This window comes from Astatotilapia calliptera, chromosome 10 (genome assembly GCF_900246225.1).
Source record: "Astatotilapia calliptera chromosome 10, fAstCal1.2, whole genome shotgun sequence".
NCBI classification, from domain to species: Eukaryota; Metazoa; Chordata; class Actinopteri; order Cichliformes; family Cichlidae; genus Astatotilapia; species Astatotilapia calliptera.
Window position 1 is genome coordinate 5759884 of NC_039311.1, and position 13643 is coordinate 5773526.

General features: G+C 41.9%; 1 protein-coding gene across 1 annotated transcript; it reads left to right on the plus strand.

The window, feature by feature from the left end:
* Positions 1–8152: 8152 nt before the first annotated feature.
* On the plus strand, positions 8153–12820 carry dlb (deltaB). The gene is made up of 7 exons (XM_026183234.1): positions 8153–8418; positions 8505–8744; positions 8892–8949; positions 9042–9299; positions 10178–10539; positions 10928–11144; positions 11336–12820. Exons 1-7 carry the CDS (start codon positions 8368–8370, stop codon positions 12031–12033), a joined length of 1884 nt encoding a protein of 627 aa, XP_026039019.1. The 5' UTR covers positions 8153–8367; the 3' UTR covers positions 12034–12820.
* Positions 12821–13643: the final 823 nt, after the last annotated feature.

Below are 13643 nucleotides of genomic sequence, written 5' to 3' on the forward strand. Positions count from 1 at the left end.
GGTGTCAACAGAAACACCCAGCAAGTGTTGCAGGAGTACAGATGTAGCAGCAGGGGGCTCTGCTGCACTGATTGTCCAGGATGGTCTGTGCTGAGATGATGACAATTTGCTTTTTTTGTATAAGCATTCTCTACATCAATGTGCAAATGCATCTTATATGGAAACAACTGTGTGAAGCTATCAGAATAGCTTGTTAGTTTGTGGATCATTCCAACAACAATAAGAAGAATGTTAACTTTATGTACACGACACCTCTTGAAACCTTTACAGAAGACAAGATAGAACACAAACAGTTTATAAGTCAGTGCACATGTACTGCATTGTTGTGGCTGTGCTCCAAACTCTCTTTTGGGATTGACAGAAATAAACTGAATGTATCCCAATAAATCCACGCTCTGTTGTTTACTATAGACTAAAACATGAATTTCCGTCTCTCCGCTGACAGATTTAATGAGCGTAATGAAGTTTCTGTCTTTTGGCATAAATATGCAGCCTAGCATTGTCAGATGTTGGGGTGGTGGTAGCCTCATTTATAGAGAGCTTCTCCTAATTAAATGCAGTGACAGATACTGACACACACATAGAGAGAGAAAGAGGAATGGTTAAGTCGAACTGCATTGTTCTCCTGCAGCCCTTCTGCCTCAGTTGGTTAAACAGCTGCCAGGGCTGGGCCGGCGTGCCGCAGCAGGGAGGGGAGGAGGGCGGGATCCAGCAGGAGTTCAACAATCTGATGCCGTTTCCTCCATCGCTGAGTGGTAGGGGGCAGCATTATTGTGTCTGGATGGGGGCTGGGGTCCTGAATAGGCAGCTGTATTCACATTGTGAGCGGGTCTTTCACCTTCAGTTCCTTACGGAGCCCTTAAAACTGAGACTTAAGCCTTTCTGAAAAGACCTTATTCACTTTGAGTGCCTATAAAACTGTATTCTGCCAGATTCCAACCCCCCCTCTTCTTCTTTGAGAATAAAGTATGACTTATTGGAGGGTACACTAAATCTACACACGATTCCATTCAGTTGTTAAATACCTTCATAGGCTGGATTTCTCTGTACTATTCCACACGACATGGTGCATTATGGTCAGAAGAATGAATGTCAAAGGTAAAAAATGCTGTGACCCATATAATAAAAAAGGTAGATTAAAACAAACAAGGTTGGATCAAATAATATACTAGACTTTATATTTTAGAATATGAGAACTACTTGCTTTGAACAGTATAGCTGCTGAAACACTGTAACAGTCTTTAGTTAAAATAGTTAGTGAAACACACTCTTTCTAGCTATAGTGTAAATGTTCACATTTCTGCAGAGCCGCTCACCATTTGGCAAGACAACAGATTTCAAGAGGCACATTGAAAAGGGTAAAAAGAAAAAAATCTATCCATCGATCTGTCCGTCTGCAAGTCTATATGTAAGTTTCCTCCCCCTTTCTAATGCCCCAGTTGACCCCTTGGCCTTTCCTTTTCTTCAGTTTTCACCAACACCTGTTTTCATTCCCTCGTTCATCCAGCTCCCCCTTTCATCTCCCATCTGCCACTGAAGCTGCTGCAGGGCTAAGTATGGAAAGGTAGGACTGGAGGAAGCCAGAGCTGCTGCTCAGCTTGGACGGGTTTAGATAATTATCATGATTTCTTTTGTGCCCTAACAAAAGCATAATTATGCATCTGCTGCTAAGCCAAAGACTTCACTTTTATTTACTTCATCGCGGCCGTTGTTTCGGGAAGGATTTGGGACTTGATCGGAGACACAGATTTCTTCCTTCCATATATTAAAGCAATTTTTAAAAATTTCTTTAAAACCATATAAAAGGTTTATAGTCATAAACTGGATCTGTGAAGTTATACAAAGACAATAACAGGTTGCACCCATTAAAAGGAACTCGGGCAGTTTTTTATCTGCTTCCCTTTTTTTGATCAAACTCTTCATTTTTCTCACAGAGTGGGCAGATTTCTTTCTAGAAGAACTTTGAAGACAGTCATCCTCATATTAACCTGTTTAGCCTGCATGTCCCCAGGACTTAATTTACCAGCATTATGAACACTACCATGGACACACAACCTGCAGAGGAGGGAACAAGTGTCAGTAAATACTAGCTGCTGCAGTATTATTGCTGTTGTTGTCTGTGGAATTGTGAAAGTGTTAGAAAGATGAATATGAATAAGATGTTATTAATAAAAAGAACGAGAATAAAATAAATGATCAGAGAGAAATTATAGAATATAAGAGAAGAGAGTCTACTCTTGTGTGATATTACTTCAGTATCAAATTATTCCATATTATGGGTGAAGGATTTGGTTTTACCATTGCAGTTGCACCCAGGTCCCTAGCATTCTCCTCTGTCACACCAACCATCTGCATACCCTCCTTTATTACATCTATGAACCCACTCTGGGGTCTTCCTGCTTGGCAGCTCCATATTCAACATCCTTTGTCCAATATATCAACTTTAACTTCTCTGTACATGTAGAAACCACCTAAACTTGCTTCTACTATAACTTAGCCTCCAAACCTCTCATCCCAGCCTGTTGCTCTGATATGTCTATCCTGTCCATTGTAGTCACTCCCAATGAAAAACGTTCATTACTCACCTTTAGCTGAGGTAACTGCTGTACCTCTTGAGCCACACCCAACTCCTATAGCACCTGGTACCCCCATCCAAGTACTAACCAGGCCTGACCCTGCTTGGCTTCTGAGATTAGATGTGATTGGGTGTAATCAAGGTAGTATGACCGTAGCCTCAACCAGTGGTCATTTTGTGAGGACAAGCTGATATCAATTAGACCAAAGTGAAACCATTCTGTCATAATTCTTCCCATCTATTCTTTATATTACTTTCATCCTTTGGAAATTAGGCATTATCAGAGGAAACAGGCTTGCCTTTAATTCCACTCAATTCTCAATTTCATGGACGTGTCTGTGTCCTATTAGAAAAGGCTTGAGCTTGTCAGGCTGAGAAAGCAGCAGCTTTGCTTCAGGTTTGTGCATGCTCATTGTGGATAAACTTCAGGTCCTTGATGGGAGACTGGTTAGAGATCAGGGTGCTGGACAAGCTGCTGCTGGCTCCAATTTCCCTGCTCTGAGATTAACAGTTGCTCGTTTTTGAACAGAAATAGCATCATTAAGCAGAAAAGTTTTCTCTTGCTGACCATGTTGGGCAACATGTTTGATGTAGAGGAGCTAGAGTGCAGTGTGAAGAAATTCTTAATAACTGCTTTAGCACGTTAGCAAAGAAAACCCTGATGATAGAGTGCAGAGGTCGGCTCCTGCCACGTGCACTTTCATGAAACAGGCAAGATGAACCGGAGCACACTCGGACTGCATTTTCACATTAGCATCTCTTAGAAATAAATGGGTGGAATGAATGTACAACGTTTAACCAAATGTTAAACTATTTTCATAATCTCTTTCTGATTATGTCTATTCCTTCCTCCGCTGCTGCTCTGTTTCCTCCCTCCTTTCCTCCTCACCTCAGAGCCTGAACTGAAGTCCGGGCTCTAACACATGAAAATGTGCATAAACATGCTTTGTTCCTGATATTGCCACAAGTACTTATCATCAGCATATTAAACCCTAACCAACAATTTACTGCAATATTTCTATTTAGAAAACTTCGTAACAGACGGTAACTTATTCTTATTCTTGTACTTTTACATCTATTTTGTGCTTCTTTAGTTCTATATTTGATAAATTCTCCACATAAGGTATTTTTCTTTTTACAGACAATATTTACAGCTGACCTTGTGATGGATTATCTATATAATCTGTTTTTTTTATTTTGCTGTATTTTTTTATAATGTAATAATTTAAATATACTTTGTTTTGTTTAAATATTTTCTCAGTGAATCTTTCTCAGTTTTGCACATACATATATTTTTAAAAAGCACTCACTGAGTCTTCCATTTCTCTTCCAGCTGTTTGTAGAAATATTTTATTATTATTTGCAATTACATGAAGGCCCACAGCAGACCATATGAACTGGATGAGTAACCAACTTTCACAGGAGGGCATTCAACTCAAGTCACTGTGCTACTCAGGAAAACCAAAAAACTGAAAATGAACCAAAATCAAAAACCCTTTACAAATAGTATACTCATGGAGAAAACAGGAGAGATTTTTTTTTCTGGGTGCAGAAGTGGATTGATCAACTCACCACACACTAGGACAGACTATCCTGTTTTCATTTGTTTTGCAATTTTGAAGCAGGGTTATGCTTTAAAGCTGCATGAGCTGATGAATGACCTCTTTTAGTTTCAAGGAGACATGAGCTGCACTTCCCAAAGTCTGACCTGCATAGAGCCACCTGCTCAGGGTCCTCCTCACTCAGAATGGTCACCGTGATTGCTGCAGAAGCAGAACTAAACTACTGTGAACCAAATAATTAAACTGAGCGTGCACTGCAAATACCCATTCAAACAAGTGTTTTTCATTACCAAACTGTATGAATTAATGTAACTATGCCAGCCCTTTCCATTTTTATTTTAAACATCTAAATGATTATGAAGTATTTTTGTAAAAATAAATAAATAAATAAAAATCTTTGTTTAATATGACTTGCCTGGAATGATATTAAGAAATGTAGATCAGCACAAAGGAAATAATTGAATGTTGTGGCAGCTTTGAAAGGAGAAGTTTGGGGCCTAGAAGGATTACAAGCACAGCCTGGAGGAAGTAAGCAGATACAGATGTCCTGAGCAGATGAGAAGTAAATTTCCTAAAAAACTTTAAAAAGCTCATTTCATGACATGTGGCTGGAGGCTGTAAAGATGAGAAGATACTGTATATTTGTTAGTTTTAGCCAGTGACTTGCCTCATAATACACTTCCAGCTATCTCACACCTCTTTGACTCATAAATTTATTCAGTGGGGAGGTGGCAAGGCTTTTCTGGTACCCAGCAGTGCATCCAGCATCTTAATGAGATAAACCAATAAGTCACATGGCATGCATAAAATTAGAGGCTGCCTGCATATGGGCGCACACAAACAGAACATCACAACCCAGTACACATCCATCCCGTACCTCCCATTGTTGTGCAGTCAGACAACAGGACGGGACTCCAGAAGTGGCCACAACCGGCTGACTTCTCCCCTGAGAGCCTGCGCGAGTCAGATTTGCAGCAGCTACCCTCCCTTCAAGAGTCCTCAGGGAGAAGGATCTCCAAGCTGCTGCGGGGCCATAGACGAAGCAGATGCCGACCACTCAAACTAATGGGAGGTCCGCGGCGGCCGGGGTGGGGGCTTACATAACTCTTCTTTGGTTCCCATGCCCTGTGGCACGTTCATGTCACACCCTCGCAAGTAATACAGATGACAACAGCAGTGAGGGTGCACTGTCCATCTGCTCCCCACACAAAGACACAGGCATCCTCCTGCAGCATCTGCAGGAGGATGCAGATACTGTATACGCTCAGAGTGCACACATTAAAGAACATTGCTGTCTCACCCAGAGGAACAACAGATAAGGTAATTGTCATGTCTGTGTGACACGAGGGCTGTAGGATGGACATATGATCTGATGTACAGGAACAGGTGTTCCACACATCCTTTGCTTCATGACATAAAACCACACAGAGCATCTGATACGTGCACAAAAACAAACAACTGCAGCTCTGATGTTTTGCATTATTTATGGGCTCTAACTTCTAACACACATCAGCAGACGGATGGCTATTTTTTTTTCAGTTAACCAGTTGAAGCACAGATATTTGATCATTTTCTCTGCCGTTTTGTATTCTCACATTGTGATCATCATGGTAAAAAAATAAAAAACAAAATAATTGCTATATCAATGGGGATTTTTTGAAAGTATCAAGAAGTTAAACTGATTTCAAACTTTATTGTCTCTCCTTTTTGGGCAAATGAATTCGACCTAAAATAAAAGTTTATACAAAAAGAACAATTACAAAATTGTTAACAGCACGAGTCAAAATCAACACCCGCAGGTCAAATCTGGTCTCTACCCACAGTCCACAAACATGAGTGTTTGGTCCTGATGATTCTACAATTTAGGTAGCAAACATGTGCAGAACCAAGGATTTATATGGATTTGTACTTTTCAGTGATCAGTAAAATATATATAACATACAGGTGACTGCATTACACTGAGTCTGATCTCAAAGTGATGGGGCTGAAAGGACATTTCTATGTGCAGCCAGGTCCACAGCAGAAGTTTCCACTGTGCGGTACATGATGTTTTTCTCAATGTATCATAAATACATTGTTATTCTCACCATAAATGTGTTTATTTTTTGTGTTAGAAACAAAACAAAACAAACAGTTGAAAAGTTTGTAATGAGGTGATAGCTGGCAATCAGGGCCAAGTCGGGAGAGCACATAGTGCCAACTTTAAAAACAACACAGATTACAAAAACGATAAACCTACAAACCTCCTCCTCATGGGTACTCCTCAGTTAACTGAAACGAGATTTTTTCCCCCATAAAACTCAGATGGTTTAAGTTGATGGATGGATGCAACAGATAACAATTCAAACAGACAAGAAAGTTAAAGAAGACACAACAACTCCTCTCCTGTCCAAGCAGGATTTATTTGGCCTACAGGCATACGGTTACACCTGCCCAATCAAACTATTGCTAAATCGTCCTTTTTTCCAAGGCTGTCGATATTTTAAAGGAGGACTTTTGTTGCGCTTTTAGAATGTTTCCTTTCCGTATTGTGCTCGTTATCTGCAGAGAAGCGTGCCAGGATATTCAGGGGGCCACTTCAGGCACGCGTTCCCCTTTCTCATTTTAATATCAATAGGTATCCACCCGTCGTCCAGCCCCCGTCACAGCACACATATACCAACTGACATGTCTGTAAAATGAAAAAAATAATGAACGTAGCTGAAATGCCTTGGGGTTACCATGGTGGAATCATGTGTCAGATTTTATATATTATATTATTTATTCAGTATTAATATTGTTAATTTGTGCTACAGTGACTCATCAATCCACTGTAGTTACAGGGATTTTGGAACTGAAGCACTGGGATGAAGAATTGGTTAACTCACCTTCAAACAAGTATTTATATTAATAAACAGTCAAGCTGCCACATTTTTATTTTGTGCTTCTCTACAGCTTCGATAGCATTAACACTTACTTGAACTAAAACATTAACTGGCTACTAAAATGGATAACAACAAAGGTCGGTGGCAATGGTAGGATCAGTTCAAGGTCTAAAGCTAACAGTTTAGGTGTGTTTACTCTCCTGCGACAGGTGCGGGACTCTGCAACAGACCGGAGTTTTTTCTTAAATCAATAAGGGGTTAGTGGTTTGTGCGCGCCCGCGCAGTGGAAGAAGACGCTTTGAGGAGACAATAGCCGGGTTTGGAACCCCCCAAGGCGGATCATGTGCCGCTGATTATCATACAGCTGTTCGGATGAGGTTCAGACAAAGGCAACAGAGAGTCTCAACGACTCCCTGGTTACGCCTGCACACACACGCGTGCGCGCGCGCCGCCTTCTTTCTTGTGACACAAGAGCACAACAGAAGTCTGAATGACCGCTGCACACACAATGCGCGCTTATCCGGAACCTGCCCACTCTTTGTCACCTCACACGCGCCACAGCAATTAGAAGGTTGAATACTATTCTTTGCTCCCTTCTGATCTTTAGTGTATGTATAAAACACTTTCTAAACTATGATATACAGCTAGGAAAATGGCGAAGAGCCCACTGTCATGATTCATGTGGGAGGTCTTGAATGCTTTGGAGTGCGTTTGATTAAAACTGCAACAAAATTCTAAATACAGAAGAAAAAAATCCTTTCAGAGAGAAAAGAAGTTCTGATTTAAAACTAACTCCAAACACGCTTCAACGCCCATCAATAAAAGTTGGATCGTTTACTATCAAACTGACTTTATTGTCTATTTGTGACAATCTAGTCCCATCACCTGCATCGGCTTGCTTTTTTTCCTGGCTGATCAAGAATCGTACAAACTTGATAAACGTATCTTCATGTACCAGCTTCTAATGCATATTCCAAAGAACTTTGTCCAGATGTAACGAGTGTTCCCTAAATCCCTAAGCAGGCCCCTTGTGTCTGGATGCAAATCTACTCCCCTGAGGTCTGCCACGGCTCCACCTCTTTGCCTGTGACGCGCAGATCAGAGGGTATAAAACCGCTCTGCGCCTTTACGCACCAGAACCCAAACAAGACGAGTGCCAATAAGAGGTGAGAGGACAAAGGAGAGGACTACCAAGAGGTCTCAGGATACCCTGAAAAGATAACAGACTTAAGAGTGATGAAAAATATTTGAGAGATTTCCCCTCCACTGTGACAGCATCCTGAAGTGATCTATCTGTCTGGCATTGTGACGCACGGCGAATGAGGAGCTCCAAGCTTTAAACTTGGAAAAGCAAACTTCAGGAAAAATGGCACATTTGCATCTGAGATGCCTATTGGCTCTGGCCTTAGTGCACGTTGTAAGTTGTCTTCAGTTTATGCTCAAATAACACCCCGAAGACGTCTTTACGCCGTGATATCTTATTTTATTTATTTCTCATTACAGGTTTTGTCCTCTGGTGTGTTTGAGCTGAAGATTCATTCCTTCCACACCGCGCAGCGGATCTGTCGAAGACACAGGGACTGTCACATTTTTTTCAGAATTTGCCTGAAACACCCGGAGGATGTCATCTCCGCAGAGCCGCCCTGCACCTTTGGTACCGGACAGACCAACGTCATCAGAGCCGATCACACCTCGATCTCCAGCAGCGCTCCCATCAGGGTGCCTTTCCACTTCAAGTGGCCGGTAAATAAATAAAAAAGAATATCAGTTACACAAACAGTGGTGCTGGAGTTCATATACCCGTTTAAAATATTCATAGTTTACGTCCGCTACACATCCCTGATCTCGAACTTACCAAGTACTGATGCGCTTTCCCCCTCCTGTTTTTAGGGAACATTTTCGTTGATCATTGAAGCCTGGAACGCTGAATCTCCCACTGAATACACAGGTAGGTTGTTTTAAATAACTGACCCTATTTAAGCCAAACCAACATATCTTGCGGAAGGGTATTTGTTTTACAACTTTCTGTAACCCTTGCAGACAACCAGAACAACCTCGTGAGCCGTTTGGCGACCAGAAGGAGACTTGCCATTGGAGAAGACTGGTCCCAGGACGTGCATTTTGGAGAACAGAGCGAGCTGCGCTACTCCTACCACGTCTTCTGTGACGAGTACTACTTTGGAGACGGCTGCGCTGACTATTGCAGGCCGAGGGATGACACGCTGGGCCACTACACCTGCGACGAGGAGGGCAACCGCATCTGCCTGGAGGGCTGGAAAGGAAACTACTGCTCTGAGCGTAAGCGTTCATGATTGATGACTTGAAGTGTCCATGAGAAAGGCACTTGAGTTTGCCATACTCTTTTATGTTGCGGTGGCTTTATCATATAGTGTATAACAAATACGTCTACTTAAGTTAGTTCACCTATTTATACAATATAGCATCTTTTAAAACAAACTTACAACGCTGATAAAACGGAAATTCAAATTTTCTCACTATAGTTTGATCAAAAATGTTAAATAAATGTAGAGAAAACAATTAAATAGAATTAAATCAAATAAAAAATGTTCCTAAAAAATCAATAAAAACGTTGAATAAATGCACAAATATAAGAAATGTAAGGACTGAGATAGATAGATAGATAGATAGATAGATAGATAGATAGATAGATAGATAGATAGATAGATAGATAGATAGATAGATAGATAGATAGATAGATAGATAGATAGATAGATAGATAGATAGATATGTATAAAAAAAATATGATGAGCAAGATTTATAAAAACATTACACAGGTGCTCATCAGCAGATATCCTGTAGAGTTTTTTTTTTTTAATAAGGCGGGGTTTGGTATTCCATCTACCTTTTGTTGTGTTACAATGTGACAAAGAGCTGTGACCATTGTTAGACATACACATTTTTCAAGGTGATCAGGCTACGTGTGTGTGTGTGTGTGCACGTGTGTGTGTACTTGTGTGCATGTAATCGGGAAGAGATAAAAGAAAGCATTTTCTCCGGCAGTGTGCCTACCAGCTGCTTGGCTTAATGCTTAACCAATAGTGAAGTCTGGAACAGGGCTGGGGTCAGACATGGGGCCCTGTATGTGTTTGTGTGTGAGATGTATGAGAAGGGGTGCCCATTGTAATCACACACCCTCCCCTCCCTCTCCCCCCCAGCCATCTGCTCGGCGGAATGCAGTGAGAGGCATGGCTACTGCGAGGCCCCAGGGGGCTGTACGTGCCGCATGGGCTGGCAGGGCCCTTCCTGCAATGAATGCGTCCGCTACCCTGGCTGCCTCCATGGGACATGCAGCCAGCCGTGGCAGTGTAACTGTCAGGAGGGTTGGGGGGGCCTCTTCTGCGACCAGGACCTGAACTATTGTACTAACCACAAGCCATGCACCAATGGTGCCACTTGCACCAACACAGGCCAGGGCAGCTACACCTGCAACTGCCGGCCCGGCTTTGGAGGTACCAACTGCGAGCTGGAGACCAACGAGTGTGACAGCAACCCCTGCAAGAACGGAGGCAGCTGCAATGTGAGTCAACAATCAGTTTGTCTGCTTATTATAACGATGCAATAAGAGCAAGATAAGATAAGAAAAACTGATCCCATGCAGGCAAGTTTAAGTTTCACAACAGCAGGAGATAGGATAGGCCATGTGCAGCAATATACTGCAAACAACAGAAGAAAATGAATGGATGGATTATAAACTGTGCTAACAAAGAAAGAAAGAAAGAAAGAAAGAAAAGAAAAGTCAAAATTGCACTTGAGGGAGTAGAACTAGATGATTGCTCTCTACTGGTCTACAGAAGATTTGACACAATGCATACAGAATAGTTCTTGGCAGCGAAATAGATCGGCTGCTTACGTCTTATTTTCTAGATCTTTGCTCTGTGAGCTGAAGGTTTTCTTTCCTTCCACAGGACCTGGAGAACGACTACTCCTGCACCTGTCCTCAGGGATTCTATGGGAAGAACTGTGAGATCATTGCCATGACTTGTGCAGATGGTCCCTGCTTCAATGGCGGCACCTGTGTGGAGACAATGACCGGAGGCTACACCTGCCGCTGCCCTCCCAGCTACACTGGCTCCAACTGTGAGAAGAAGCTGGACCGCTGCAGCAACAGGCCCTGTCTAAATGGTGAGTGTACATCTTGTGGCTGAAGTACAAATCAACCAACCTTGGCTCTTCGTCAGTGGTGAAGTGTGACTCTCAGCACTTCTGCATGAATGCACTTGTACCAAATGTAATCCAATTAACACTCCTTCTTTAAACGACTGGCCACCTTCTGATTTAATGGATGCTGAACAGAGTGTTTCTCTCTTCTGCAGGCGGTGAGTGTCTGGATCTCGGCCAGAGCATCTTGTGTCGTTGTCAGGCAGGCTTCACAGGTGCCAACTGCCAGGTTAACATTGACGACTGTGCCTCAAGTCCCTGCCAGAATGCTGGAACCTGCCAAGATGGTGTAAATGACTACACCTGCTCCTGTACTCTGGGATACACTGGCAAGAACTGCAGCGTGCGCTCAGATGCCTGTGGTGCCCATCCCTGTCAGAACGGTGGCACTTGTTTCACCCACTTCACTGGGCCCGTGTGCCAGTGCCCCAAGGGCTTTATGGGTCCCAGTTGTGAGTTCACGCTTCAGCCCAGTTTCAAGCCAGCTTTGCGCCAAACCTCCCAACCCTCATCTACTACCCTCACCCTCTCCTGCGCTCTGGCTATTCTGGTACTAGTCCTGGTTGCAGGGATCCTCTACTTGAGGAGGAGGAGGAGAATGCAGGGAAGGAAGCAGCTAAGAGACACTGCAGTTTATAACGACTTGGAGACAGTCAACAACCTGGGTGGAAGCGAAAGAGACGCCTTCCTCGGCCCCAATGGCCTCTTCAAGATCAGCAACAGCACAGCCCGTCTCAGCCTCTCCCTCTGCCCAGATGGCAGACCGGGCTACAGGCACAACCCTGTGGAGAACAGCCTTTCCAGAGGGGAGCGTCAGGACTTCATGTGGAGAGATGAGGCAGGACTGAGATGAAAAGCGACAAAGCACAGATTTGAAAAACAGGGAAAGAAACACATTAGCACTTGTTGCTCCTCTTTCGATATGTACAGTGAGGGAAGGAGTAAATCCACGAGGTGGAAACCACTCGTGCTCACAAACCAATATAAACATCACTGAAAAAAGCAAAATTGTGACAAATAAACTATTCTGATATAGATGATTTATTACTGAGAAGGTATCCGGGGCCAAGCTCTTCCATGTGTAAGACCCAAAGAGACAAATAATATGATCCACTGTTCATAGGACCTAAAACACAAAACCAAATACAGGAAGATCCGATATCCAGGCCTCTTTTGGAAAACTGGCCCAGATGTGTTTTGCTGGGTTATTCTTTTGAATATGTTCACTTTGTTGTTGTTTTTTTTTAACACTCAAATTTTCTTTTGCTTTTCAATCTTCCTTTTGCCATTATTTCCTTGTTGTGCGTACCATCATTTTTTTTTTATCCTTTTATTATTAATTATTATTTATTTATTTGAAAACTCGTGTTTATGGTTTCACTTTGTCACAGATGTAGAGATATATTTATATGATGCTAAATGAAGACCGATGCTTGATGCTGTGCATGGATGTTTTGTAGGCTGTGTGAGATATCCCAAAGATATGATGGGCAGGGATATAATGAGAATGTGCTTTTTCACATAACGTCAGCCATCACTGTAATTTATATAAATATATATAATATAGTACTGCTGTTCATGTGCCATTTTGAGTTCATGCCAAAGTTTGTTTTATGTTGCATCTTTTCATTCATATTATTTATTTGTAAGTTCATTATGTCATGGTTGTGATGTGAAATAAAAGTTTGCTTTAAAGCGATCCGAGATTTTAGGATTCTGTTCCACAGGCTTGAACAGTCCTGTTTTACATGGTATCAGTGGTGATTTATATTCTGGTTGATCTAGGAGGCAATGACTTCAGAGCTCAAATATATATTTTTAAATAAACTAGTTTAACTATTTACTAATTCGCTCAAAAAAAAAGGTCAAGATGCTGAAAAATGCATCTTCATTGCACTCACACACGGAAATTTCGAACCAGTGACTATCAGTCCGGTTCTTGTGTACTTTGGCTGACCTCAGATCTTTCTCCCTGTTTCTCTTCCTTAAGAATGGCTTCTTAGCAGCCACCCTACCGCTGTGACCATTCCTGATGAGGCTTCTGTTAACTGAACAGATGCTGTTCAGTTTATTAAACCTATTTTGCCTTCCAATTTTTCTGCTTCCTCAGATTTCTTTTCCAGGAACACACTGCACACTTTGCTGAGATACAGCAAGTTTTTAGTTTATAGCTCTTCAGGAATGAACTCGCCGATGCTATTTTATACCCATCAAACTATGTTCTGTTTGGCACTTTTCATAGATTCAACTAAAGAAATCAGAACAAATGAGGTGTTTTTGTAAGAAAGTAACTAAATTGGCAATTACAATAGAAGTGATTCTGTCTCCTTGGAGGCAAAATGTAAAGAAATGATAGGGTAGCTCAAAACACTTCTGGATTTTTATGTTAAAGTGAGACGGAAAGTACTAACTACAACAGCTGCAGGACAGAATTTATGTATAAACGCTGCGACATAGTTAAAA